The sequence below is a fragment of the Mycetomoellerius zeteki genome, unplaced genomic scaffold (genome assembly GCF_001594055.1).
Source record: "Mycetomoellerius zeteki isolate Tzet28-1 unplaced genomic scaffold, Tzet1.0 scaffold415, whole genome shotgun sequence".
In the NCBI taxonomy this organism is placed as follows: Eukaryota; Metazoa; Arthropoda; class Insecta; order Hymenoptera; family Formicidae; genus Mycetomoellerius; species Mycetomoellerius zeteki.
In genome coordinates this window covers 1107071-1118815 of record NW_017257409.1, presented here as the reverse complement: position 1 = coordinate 1118815, position 11745 = coordinate 1107071, and the positions used below count along the sequence as shown (strand labels likewise).

Sequence of the window (11745 nt, the reverse complement as noted above, 5' to 3'; positions counted from 1 at the left end):
AAATTTTTATTTGTGCGCAAAAGTGCTTGTAGGCAATCGAGCTGTAGGCAATCGAGCTGTAGGCAATAGTACATGTAGGCAATCGAGCTGTAGGCAATAATGCATGTAGGCAATAGTACATGTAGGCAATCGAGCTGTAGGCAATAGTACATGTAGGCAATCGAGCTGTAGGCAATAATGCATGTAGGCAAAAGTAATTCTGTTTCTAAAATTTTTATTTGTGCGCAAAAGTGCTTGTAGGCAATCGAGCTGTAGACAATAATGCATGTAGGCAAAAGTACATGTAGGCAATAGTACATGTAGGCAATCGAACTGTAGGCAATAATACATGTAGGCAATCGATCTGTAGGCAATAGAGCATGTAGGCAATCGATTTGTAGGCAAATGGGATGTAGGCAAATGGTACTGTAGGCAATCGATTTGTAGGCAAACGGGATCCCCCCCTTGTCAGTTACAGTTGGTCTTAAATCTTTTTCATGCCCTTCTTCAGTTTTTTTTTTTTAATGGCTCAGCACGCTCGTACGGAAGTTATGACGTAGTGATTAAACAACACCCGCGGACATATTTAATCTCAACTGAGCATAATATTGATTTTTTCCATGAAATCTAATGCTATTTGCTACTTACCATAAAAGCCATAAGGCAATTCTTATGATATGACACTTTGAATGAATTTTTAAAGATACGTACGTTAGTTAATCTCGAACATTTAATTAGTTAATGACATCAATAAAATGTGTAGCGCTGTTCCTAATAAATTAAATTCAATTGACACTTAAAAGAGATAAAACAAATGCTAAAGAATCTTGTGATATGTATCATTTAATGAAAAATACTTAATTATTTAAATATAAAAAGTCATCCAGAATTAGTGCCTGATCCACATCTAATAGTTTTACGGTTTTACCCTATATATTACATATGTTATCCTTTAAAATGCGCGCTGAAATGATTTTTCTTGAAACGCAAACTCTACTAAACTATCGAAGTAATATCACAAATTGAATTGACTAGCAATTTAACAATTTGATGCTTTTTCGATCTTACAATTAGAACGAATCTTAATAATGCTGAGAGACATAATCTGTAAATAATTAATTCTTATTGATTTATTAATTATTTACAGATTTTAATATGTCACTCAGCATTATTAAGATCGTTTTAAGATATGAAAAAGTATTAAATTGTTAAATTGCTAATCAATTTAATTCGTGATATTTATACTGCGGTTTAGAGTTTGCGTTTCAAGACCGAAAAATCATTTCGGCGGGCATTTTAAAGGACTACATACGTAATATATAAATTCACACAGAATTATACAAGCAAGTAAGATCCTGCTAGACCATTTAAGACATTGATTTCTATAGGTTTTTTTTTCATATCGAGCTGTCATTATCTAGAATACCATTTAATAACCTTACAAAACATAGAACAATAAAATAAGACTCAGACTCGACAACATTACAACGCGAATATTAATTCCAGTGTTAACTGCAAGGAAATTCAAATATGTCTGACAAAAACAATAACTCATCGAATCACGACAATAACGCTCAGCAAAATCAGGAGAGCAAAAGTAAGGAGGAAGATGAGCGGAAGAAGCAAGCTAAGCAGGAGATACAAGCTAAGCAGAAGAAGCAAACTGAGCAGGAGAAGCTAGATGAGCAGAAGAAGCAAGATGAGCGGAGGAGGCAAGATGAACAGAGGAGGCAAAATGAGCAGAGGAGGCAAGATGAGCAGAGGAGGCAAGATGAACAGAGGAGGCAAGATGAACAGAGGAGGCAAGATGAGCAGAGGAGGCAAGATCGGGAGAGGATCCGGAAACAACGCAAATTCGGTTCGCGTTAAGAAACAGAAACAGATACATAGAAGCATGTTCTTTCTCCTTTGCAGAAAATTAAGATGTCTATTTTTTCTGTTTTGTCATAATAAGATTTCAATGACATTTTCTTGATTTGTCATCATATTTCTCACTTTTACCTAACTATTTTTTACATAATTTATCTATGTAAAAAAAACTCGACAATAATAAATATTTTTGCTTATAAAATGCAACATGCCTACATATACTTGCGAAAAAATACTTGTGTCGTTTTTCTGCGCAGGTGTATCTCACAAAATCTCTTCCTTGAAATAAAAGAGTCTCGGAATTTAGACACAATACCGTAATTAATCTTTCATTGAACACTGAACTATTTGTTTTTTGCATTGCTTTTCTTTAACAAGTTATGCTTACTTTTCTATAAGGGGATATTCTCGCTTTCAATATTTTTATACTCTATTTTTATACTCTTCATTACGAACTCGTTTTAGAAAAAATATAAAGCTATATATTTAAAACTTGGTACCTATACTTTAAATTTTTTTTTTAATTTTTTAGTTTTTTTTTTAATTATTTTAAACATTATAAAAAATTTGTTTGGCAATTATTTGCAAATCTATACGTTTAAAAAGAATCAAATCACTATTGTCATAATAATTTCTTTAATTTTAATCCAATTTAAACAAAATTTTTAGGTATTCACAATATATTTCTACTCGTATTTCGTCCGACAATCGAATAAAAAAAATTTTAACTTTTCAATTTTTCTCGTAAAGAAGAAACTCGGTAAAAAGATAAAAACAAATTTTTTGTAACTTTACCATTTTTATTAAAATCAATTTTTTTAATTTGATTATAGGTCGGACGAATTATATCTATGTATATTAATTATGAATTTTTAATTTTTCGTTTCAAATAATTTCTACTAGCTTTTAAATCATGGGAACAGTGAGATATTATTCGATATTCCCATACTTATTTGCAAATAATTGTCAAAAAATCTTTTATAATGTTTTAAAAAATTTGTAAAGAACGTTTAAATATCAAAGAAAAAAAAATAAACGTACCAAGTTTCAAATTCATATACAATAGTTTTTATACTTTTACTTTAAAAATTCTTAAAGAAGGATACTAATAGCGAGAATATTTCTTTAAGAAAGATATCGATCTTCTCTAATTATTTCTAGGCGCTTGACTGACAAATAGTACACAACCGATCTTTATAGTGATTCTTAAAGACAGTCATGTTGACGAAGTTCGGCTTTCTTTAGTGTGAAAGAGTATGGTGACGCAAACATGGCACGTTTTAAGGACGATTAATAGAACCATGTGATTAATAGCAGGGTGTACTTCTGGGAGTAACGAGCAGCGGGAGGTCGATTCACGTTTTCGTTTAAGACAAACAAATTCTCCAAACGATTCACGCGCACAGTATTCCGGTGTGCAAGAAGATTTTAGAACGAAGATGCAAGAGACAAACGCACCTTGCAACGATACCGTATATCCACACAGAGTAACAGGAAGCTTGTCGAAGAGGAATTCGCAATTGACACAGGGAAACATCGACGCACGAGAGCTCTGTTAATTTAACTAAAACATTTCCCGACGTCTTTTCGCTGAGCGGAACAACGAAATTCCACGCGGAAAATTGTGCGACGGGAGACGGCAGCCCGTCCTTCCTATTTGCAGAGAATCCTATTATCGTCCTTGTCGTTCCCATACCGTGTCTCACAAAGCAGCGGAGTATCGAATTCCGCTACTTTGCGACAAGAAGCGGCGCAGTCGGACACTTTCGGGATTCCGATATATTGGCTACGATGGCAATCTCGAAGGTCTTCATTGCGAACACGATTCCGCACTTGTTTTAATCGGGCATAAAAGGAGTTTGCCACGAGTTCGTTGTCTTCTATTGACCTACCAAATTGAACATTCCATGGATTGCTCACTTTAGCAATATTGATTTCAAAGCAGATGACTTCACCGTTTAATCTGTTTCGCATAAATCTCGTATTTCGAGAATGAATATACCTAAATTAATATGATAATACCTGAATTAATTATGTTAATGTCCTGTGAAGTTATTTTGTAATGAGATTAGTTTACCTTAATATGAATATTGCAATAGAAAACTCTTAATGATCAATGTAATCACAGGACTGTAAATTAGAAATGTATAAAATAATTCAAAAAATGAAACTATTATGTAATATATACATTGCTATAAGCATTAATTATATAAAAAGAAATCCTTTTACATAATTTATTTTGAAAATTTTTAAAAATAAGAAGGTTAAACTTATTATGAAAAACTTATTAGTCAAATACTTTTTCCACCCGATAGATCATTAAATGAAGTAATATCGCGGAGTGAATAAAAGTAAACTGAAAAAATATTTCAAAAGAACTTTCACTGATATTTTTGATGCATAGTTTTGCTTAAAGCATTCATATTGTCTATATTATTCATAATGTCTATATGGCTTATTGTAAACTGTATCTAATTCTTGAGTGTTTATTAATAAAAAATATATTTTACGTGCCATTATATTGACACATATTTAATTGAGAAGTAATTTGATTAATAACAGACTTAACAATAACAGAAATATAAGACTCTGACGAATAAATTTAACAAGAATTAAAATTGTCAATAAGAACCAATACTGAATGATAACGTGTAATTCAGTTTACTAACAATAAAGAAAGTCTATCTCAAAACTCAAAGCTGTTAATACAATAAACGTTTCGGCCCTGTTTCTAACCTTCCTCAATATGTAATGTAACTGATAAATACCAATACAATAAGTCTGACGCAATTAACATTGTACGAAATAAAATTCCACAAAATACGTTCAATGAACTACCATAAGGCACATTGTTATGAAGATGTCAAGTTTCATAGAATTCAATAAATTAATAATTAAATGGTAAAATCAACAGCAACTATACTCTTTCTCTATACTAAAACAAATAGATTTTTTTATATCAATTATGAATTAAATTCATGCCTTGTTTAATTATTGACATCAACGTATTTAAACGATCTCTCCTCTCCCACCTCAATTGTAAATTGTAAGCGGAGATGATACATATTGAAAGACTCCAGTAACGTGTTAATACATTCCTTATCAATTGTAAAGGCGATGTCATACACATAAAAACACAAAGTGAATATGATCCTATTCAAGTGTATGTAATTTAATTAAGAGTGGAAATTAAAAGAAATTCTTTTAGTTATATTACACTGTATTTTATGCTTTCTATATTTAATTTTAATTAAAATATTTTTTATCAAAATATATAATAGAGTTATATTACAACTGTGGTTTTATAGAAAGCACCTAAAATTAAATAAATGAGGATTAAAGTATATTATAATTACCGATGGAACGGCCGAAGCAATTTTTTTCATTATGCGACATTATGAGTATTCCTGTGAATAATTTAAACTTTAAATTTATCCTGGCGTAAATCAAATATATTCCACAGGTACCTCTTGTTAATTTTTAGTAGAGCTCATGCCAAGCTTGGCTCCGCGGCTTAATTAATATAGAATTTCTGGAAATTTTAGTGTTTTATTTCCACCGTTGAGATAAAATGCCTCGATGCACTGTGGAATTTACCTTCTGACTCGCTGTTTGGCCAGCGACAGACGAGCAAACTCACCCCGTCGAGTTATTATTCCGGTATACATTTTACTTAAGCATTATAATTTATACGATTGTATGTGTGTGTGTGTGTGTGTGTTTTTATTGCTTACAGATGAGATTCTATAAAACTCCAGTTATGATTGATAAACTAATATAAAGTGGTAATCGGTTCATTTTAAGACATTCTATATAAAATTAATTGTAATTTAGTGAGAATGTGACGAGGAGATTGCCTAATATGACGATTGTCAACTAAAAGTTAATTGGGAAACGGTAATTAGCTCATTTTATTGTAAAATTGAAACTCCACGTTGACAGAGATTTCGAATCTAAAATGCGGTGCATTAAACAAACGGCCCGCGAGCGGGACATTAATTCACCATTACGTCATGGTAATCAAGTTAAATTTTCACAATGGGGAACGAATTTCATCCCAGTTGTACTGCCTGCCGCCATCAATTTTGCAGGTGCGCATGACGTTTACAATTCGCCCACATTAATTATTCCGGAAGTTCTCAGAATCCTAACATTTCGCGCCTTCCGACTCGGATAGTGCATCGCGTACATTTTACATATAGATCTACTTATCTACGGAAGATTTCTAAAGCGTGCTTGAAGAAAATTCGTTTAAATTACCTAAAATTGTAAAATAACATACATTTGGCAATCGATTATTTTCAAAAGTTAATACACAAAATTTTTTTTAAATAATTTCTGTATATAATTATAATAAATAATTGTATGATCTAAGAAATAAAATAACTTTAGAGAAATGGAACTTTGACATCTCTCTCTCTCTCTCTCTCTCTCTCTCTCATATACATTACACGTATATTATTTAAAAATCAGTTGCAAGAAAATGGTTGCTAGATTAAAAAATTATATACAATTAATAATTTTTTAATTAAGGAAAGAAATTTTTTAAAAATTCATTGCATGTGATCGGTGAAATTTAGTATATTTATAAAAACTTAATACAATTTAATTTAGTGAATATACAATTTCTTTAAATTTCTAGTACAAAGTATTTATAATAAATTTAATATAATTTTCTAGAATGACATATTGCTAAACAATAATGCAATAGGACACTTCTTTTTTCTCTGTTCGTCATATAGATAAGCTCTACAGAAATTCGATCGTAATTATGCTTGACAATATATCTATAGTGAAATTTAACCGTCTTGCACAGAAATCGATATTCCTAACATACACACTAGGCAATCGGGTTACCACACAATATCTAACTTTCACACCGGCCGCAAATTTGAAGTCATCTGTACAGTGAAAGTAATTGCACAAACTTTCACTGGTGCGGACGACGTTTAGCGAGCGTTAAGGCTCATTATTAGAGAGCACGTGTATATTTCAGTGACAGCCACGTTACAAGCACGCCTGTATTCCAACGTGGGGAGACATAAGAGGGTCCCGTGGGGTTACTTTCTCGCCCTCCGATCGATATACCGAGAAAGGCTTATAGCAATAACCGTTTCTAACTATATATCAATTGTTGTATGCGAATTTGCCTTTCCTCATTTCCTTTATTTGATGTAAATATTTGTTGAAATCAATATAATGTAATTTTCTTTCAATACTATAGTCCTATTAATCCCATAAAAAAATTTTGAAGAAATTAATGATTAACTTCATATTCTCAAATCATTATTCCCTCGTTATTTCTTCTTACGTTTGTTTATCTGCTTCTATATTCGTATTTTTAATTTAGAAAATTTTTAATTGTAACACTTGATAAAGATTGAATAAAATTTGTTACAATCATTATTTAATAATACTGTGTTTAATAAATAGAATGGAATTTTTAAAAAAGTCAGATTATTCGAAATAATACCTAATTTCAGCATGCTCCATTACGAGACTACATCAATAATAGTAAAACGCAACATCAATTATAATGAAAATTTGATATAACGTTGAGGGATCAGTTTAATGGAAAATATGATTTCCGATGAATTAACCTATTCAGTGAATTTATTGACATAATTCAACTTCAAGAACAGTTTCAAAAATGAAATAAATTGGAATTTCAATTATTTGATAATCGAATAATATTATCATCATATCAGTCTCCTATACATAAAACGTATAAACTTTACGTACCTATATGCATATAACATCATCTTCATAATATATGCTTATCATTTTATCGTGATTATATTGCAATTAGCTGCAGGAAGTACAAAACAAGAAGATATATGGTAAAATCCATTATTCTTTCTATAAAAAGATATATATTCAATTACCGCAGGAGCCGAATGTATCCAGAATTAATTTTGATCTATGATCATGTCTTAACATTTTATCATTCTTTCTGACGTCGTAAATGCGTTTTCCCTAACTTTTGTACTCTTTCCATAACCATTCGCGTATTTATTTTAACATGTTCTGTCAACTTCAAAATGTCAATTATCGTGATAATGTTCATACACAAGCACATAAAGCGATTTTCATACTCGATTCCGTTTTGGCATATAAATGTTGAAAAATGGAAAAAAGATTTGTCGATAAAAAAATAAAAATTATATACGAGTCTGCATTTTCTTATTGATTCATTCATAAGATAAAAAAAATCAGAGAAACTATATTTAAAAAATTAAACATATAACGCAATAATCATAATTATCAAAGTCATCGTTTGATAAAAGAATAATATGTATTATAAAAGCATTTTTCACATTTATAAAAGAAAATATTAAAAAATAATAATAATGATTAAATAAATTTGTTAAATTATAATAAAAAATATAGAAATGTATTAATATTATAATTTTTCTAATAGGATACATATAGTAAAGTATAATTTTATATTCATTTGTTATAATTGAAGACTGTAATATAAACTTTAATTAAAACAACAAAGAAATAGAAGTTAATTTATTTCTATTTTTTTTACCATTATTCCATTAAATGTCAAAGTTTATTGTAATTACAACTTGAAGCGTGCAATCGTAAACGTGAAGAAGCTCAATCACTTACCCCTATGACTACCGGTGATCTTGTCCCGCAGGATATTTATCTGATGCACTCGACCATATTCCTCAAACATCGTCCTCAAATCATTCTCGTCCATATCGTGAGGTACCTGCCCCACGAACATCTTTATATTGTCTGGATCTGGCTGCTCCACACTATTGTTGTTCATTATACTGTAACATGAAAAGAAAGTTTATGTTGTGTATGCAGTATATTAAACATGCGTTCCTGGAAAAAAATATGCCGTTATTAATATGTTAATAGGTCAAAGACTCCTGTGTGCACTTTATCAGTTCGTACTCGTGTAATTTATCGTAGTCACGTGGATAATAGTAGAAGAAATAATTCGATAGAAAATGGCTCCCTTTTTCAATAAATAATAGACATATTCAAGGCAATGGTTGACGTTTGTTAATTCTAAAAATAATAAAAATAAAGATTCATACACAAATTATTATAAAATGACTTTGGCAAGAAGAGCTTTTAACAATTTTACAAAATAAATTGCACTTATAAGCTCTTATACTCAAGGATTACATATGTTTGCAATAATATTTGTTCATAAAATCGATGAATAAAACGATTTCGCGAGCGGATTTATTCAGTCGACTATTTCGCGATCCAGAACCCAATCGACTATTTTGATTGGACACGTTGTAAAGCGCGAAATATTCTCACGGGCATCGCACTCGTTAAACGAGCGATTAAAATATTAAGCACTTTATCTGTGCAAAGTGAAGCGGAGGATGATTTTATTGCGGCGACATATATACTATAACCGCGAATGGTCGCAAAGTGAGTTAGAAGTTATCATATCTGGAATGGAAAAATATTGGGCCGAATATTTTGTAGCATGTTCCCTATGAATATGATTTATTTCATATACAGACCATGTCATCGTTATTGAATATCGTTTCAGCTCAGGCTGACAAATTTGAAGTCGATTTGCCGTTAGTAATAATTTCATGGAAATCCATCATCGCTGGCAAGTTTCCAACTTTCCATTTTCGATACTTTCGATATACACAAATGTCAAATACAATTTTTGTTCAAGTAATGTCGAGAAGAAACTATTTTTTATATGTGATGACTATTTATCTCTGTAGTTGGTTCGAGTCCGAATTGAATCGCACGAAAAAAATGCGAGGAATGTTTCTGAATATACGGACATATATTTTGCACGTATTTATATTTAACCTATGCTACCAGACGAAATTTTTCGCAGCGAGGCTCGCGCGCTCCAGTCGAACGGTCGGATTAATGCTGCATTTTGCGAGGCGTGGGCTGCATGCGACGTATGAGTATTTTAGCACATACAGCTGTGAGCGCGTTGCTCACGTATAAAAGACTACTGGTGTGTTTGGTTACCCTAGAGTACATATTTGACCGTGCACAGGCTCGTCCGCTTTCGAAACTTACGCGCGAAGCTTTTCACCGGCACGCAGTAATTTCGCCCGGATTATGCGTGTTTGAGGTCCTACCCTTGGGACGTACACCATTCTCGCGATCGCGTAACGCGAATTTCCGTCCGTCAATTCATTTGATGCTGGACAGCTTGCATGCGTAAGTTTCTTCTAATTTTATTCTTCGCGTAAATCTCCCTCGTCAGCCAATATTTTCACTACGAGCCGTTGATTAAAGTCTGATACATAGGTCAATATTTTGCATTCCGGGCGTTTTTCCCACACAGTAAAAAAATTTGTGTATTTGTGTTGGAAACGGTTCACTCACGTTTGTATTAACAGTATATGTTGAATTTTTTAACATATTCGAGTGTTAATTTAACATAATGTGATTATGTTATTTAAAGATTTTTTGTGAAATTGATATTCAATGTTTCTTAGTGTCAAAATGACACAATTTATGAGTAAGTGAACAAGTAACATAAAAATAATGTGTTTTAAAACGTAAATTCTAAGACAAATGAATGAAATATGTGTTAATTTAACATATCATAAATATTAATTTCCTGAAAAAAAATGTTCCCACGGTTTTTTTACAAACTGTGTCAATATTATCTTTCTTTGTATTTATTCTCTTACATAATATTTGTGTTACCTTCTAACATATTCATCTTGTGTAAAATTAACTCAAAAATTTGAGTGGACCGTTTGGGACATGCGATTTATGTTAAATTCAACACATTTTTTCCAACTGTGCACGGAGGCATATAAAATATTACTCTCGACTTTATTTTACAATCTCTCTGATTATTCCGACGGATGCATGCGCAACCATACAACCTTCTAAGCGATTTAGCAGGAGATCTAAATATCCTGCTTTGATTTGGAGAGCGCGCGCGAATCGACGCAAGTGCGAGCTTACAATAACATAAGCCGGATGTAGATGCAAGCTTTTGCTAATGATTTGGAAACTATTCGCTAAATTGAATAGTGGAAGGGAAGCTTGTTATCTGTTAATGCGCTAAACTTAAGCGATATATAAGTCTTCATAAAATTTTTTAAAAGTTACTTTATCAATTATCTAGTTGGATTAGTAACTTGCCTGCTTTATTATTATATATACACCAAAATTATATTGTACATTTAATAACAAGTCCGGTAAAAACTACCATAATAGAATGGAATGAGATAATTTATTTATATTTTTTTTAATTTTATATTTTGTTTAATATTAGCTAAAATATGTGCTACAATAATAATATGCAAGCATAAGAACATAAATCTAACACATCAAATACGCAAGCTTTACACAAAGCAACATTAGTGTTGGATTACTAATCAAAAAATTTTAGTTCAAAATGATATTTCCAAATGCAAAAAGCGTTTCAATAAAAGCGCACGCGAAACTTTTGCTTTTTTACATATGCTCGCACGTGCAGGATGCATATCACTTTAGCAGGCGGTTAGCTGTCTCGCGTGAATTATGCTCGTTGTAGAATGCGACTGGTTGTATGAGTGAAAAGCATTACTGTTTTACTGCGAGCGTGACAGTTTGTTGCGCCCTAAAATTGTTTGCATAAAGTTTGCCGGTTGAAATGGTGACCTGATGCACCGTTTCGCCAATCGCGGCTCTTTTCTCCCGCGTCTTTCCTTCTCCTCTTTTGCGCTCTACTATAAATCACCAAACTTTTAATAGTCATCATTCGTTTCACGGATCAAAAGTTCTAATCGATCACAACGGTATGTGCAAGATGGTTAATTACGTGCGACCTTGGTGTGTCGTGACTCGTGACTACCTCGAATCTCGTCGTGACTCGTATCGTTGATCTATTTGCTCGTTACGAAATTCCAGACATATCGATCGTAGAGGTGGAAAGGA

At 31.9% G+C, this 11745-nt stretch overlaps 1 protein-coding gene across 1 annotated transcript in view; it reads right to left on the bottom strand.

Moving 5' to 3' along the window:
* The window catches only part of LOC108726391 (CUGBP Elav-like family member 2), a 512320-nt gene that overhangs the window by 158754 nt on the left and 341821 nt on the right, over positions 1-11745 (bottom strand). The window contains 1 exon segment of the mRNA XM_018453913.1: positions 8467-8636. Coding sequence (XP_018309415.1) covers positions 8467-8636 — 170 coding nt within the window.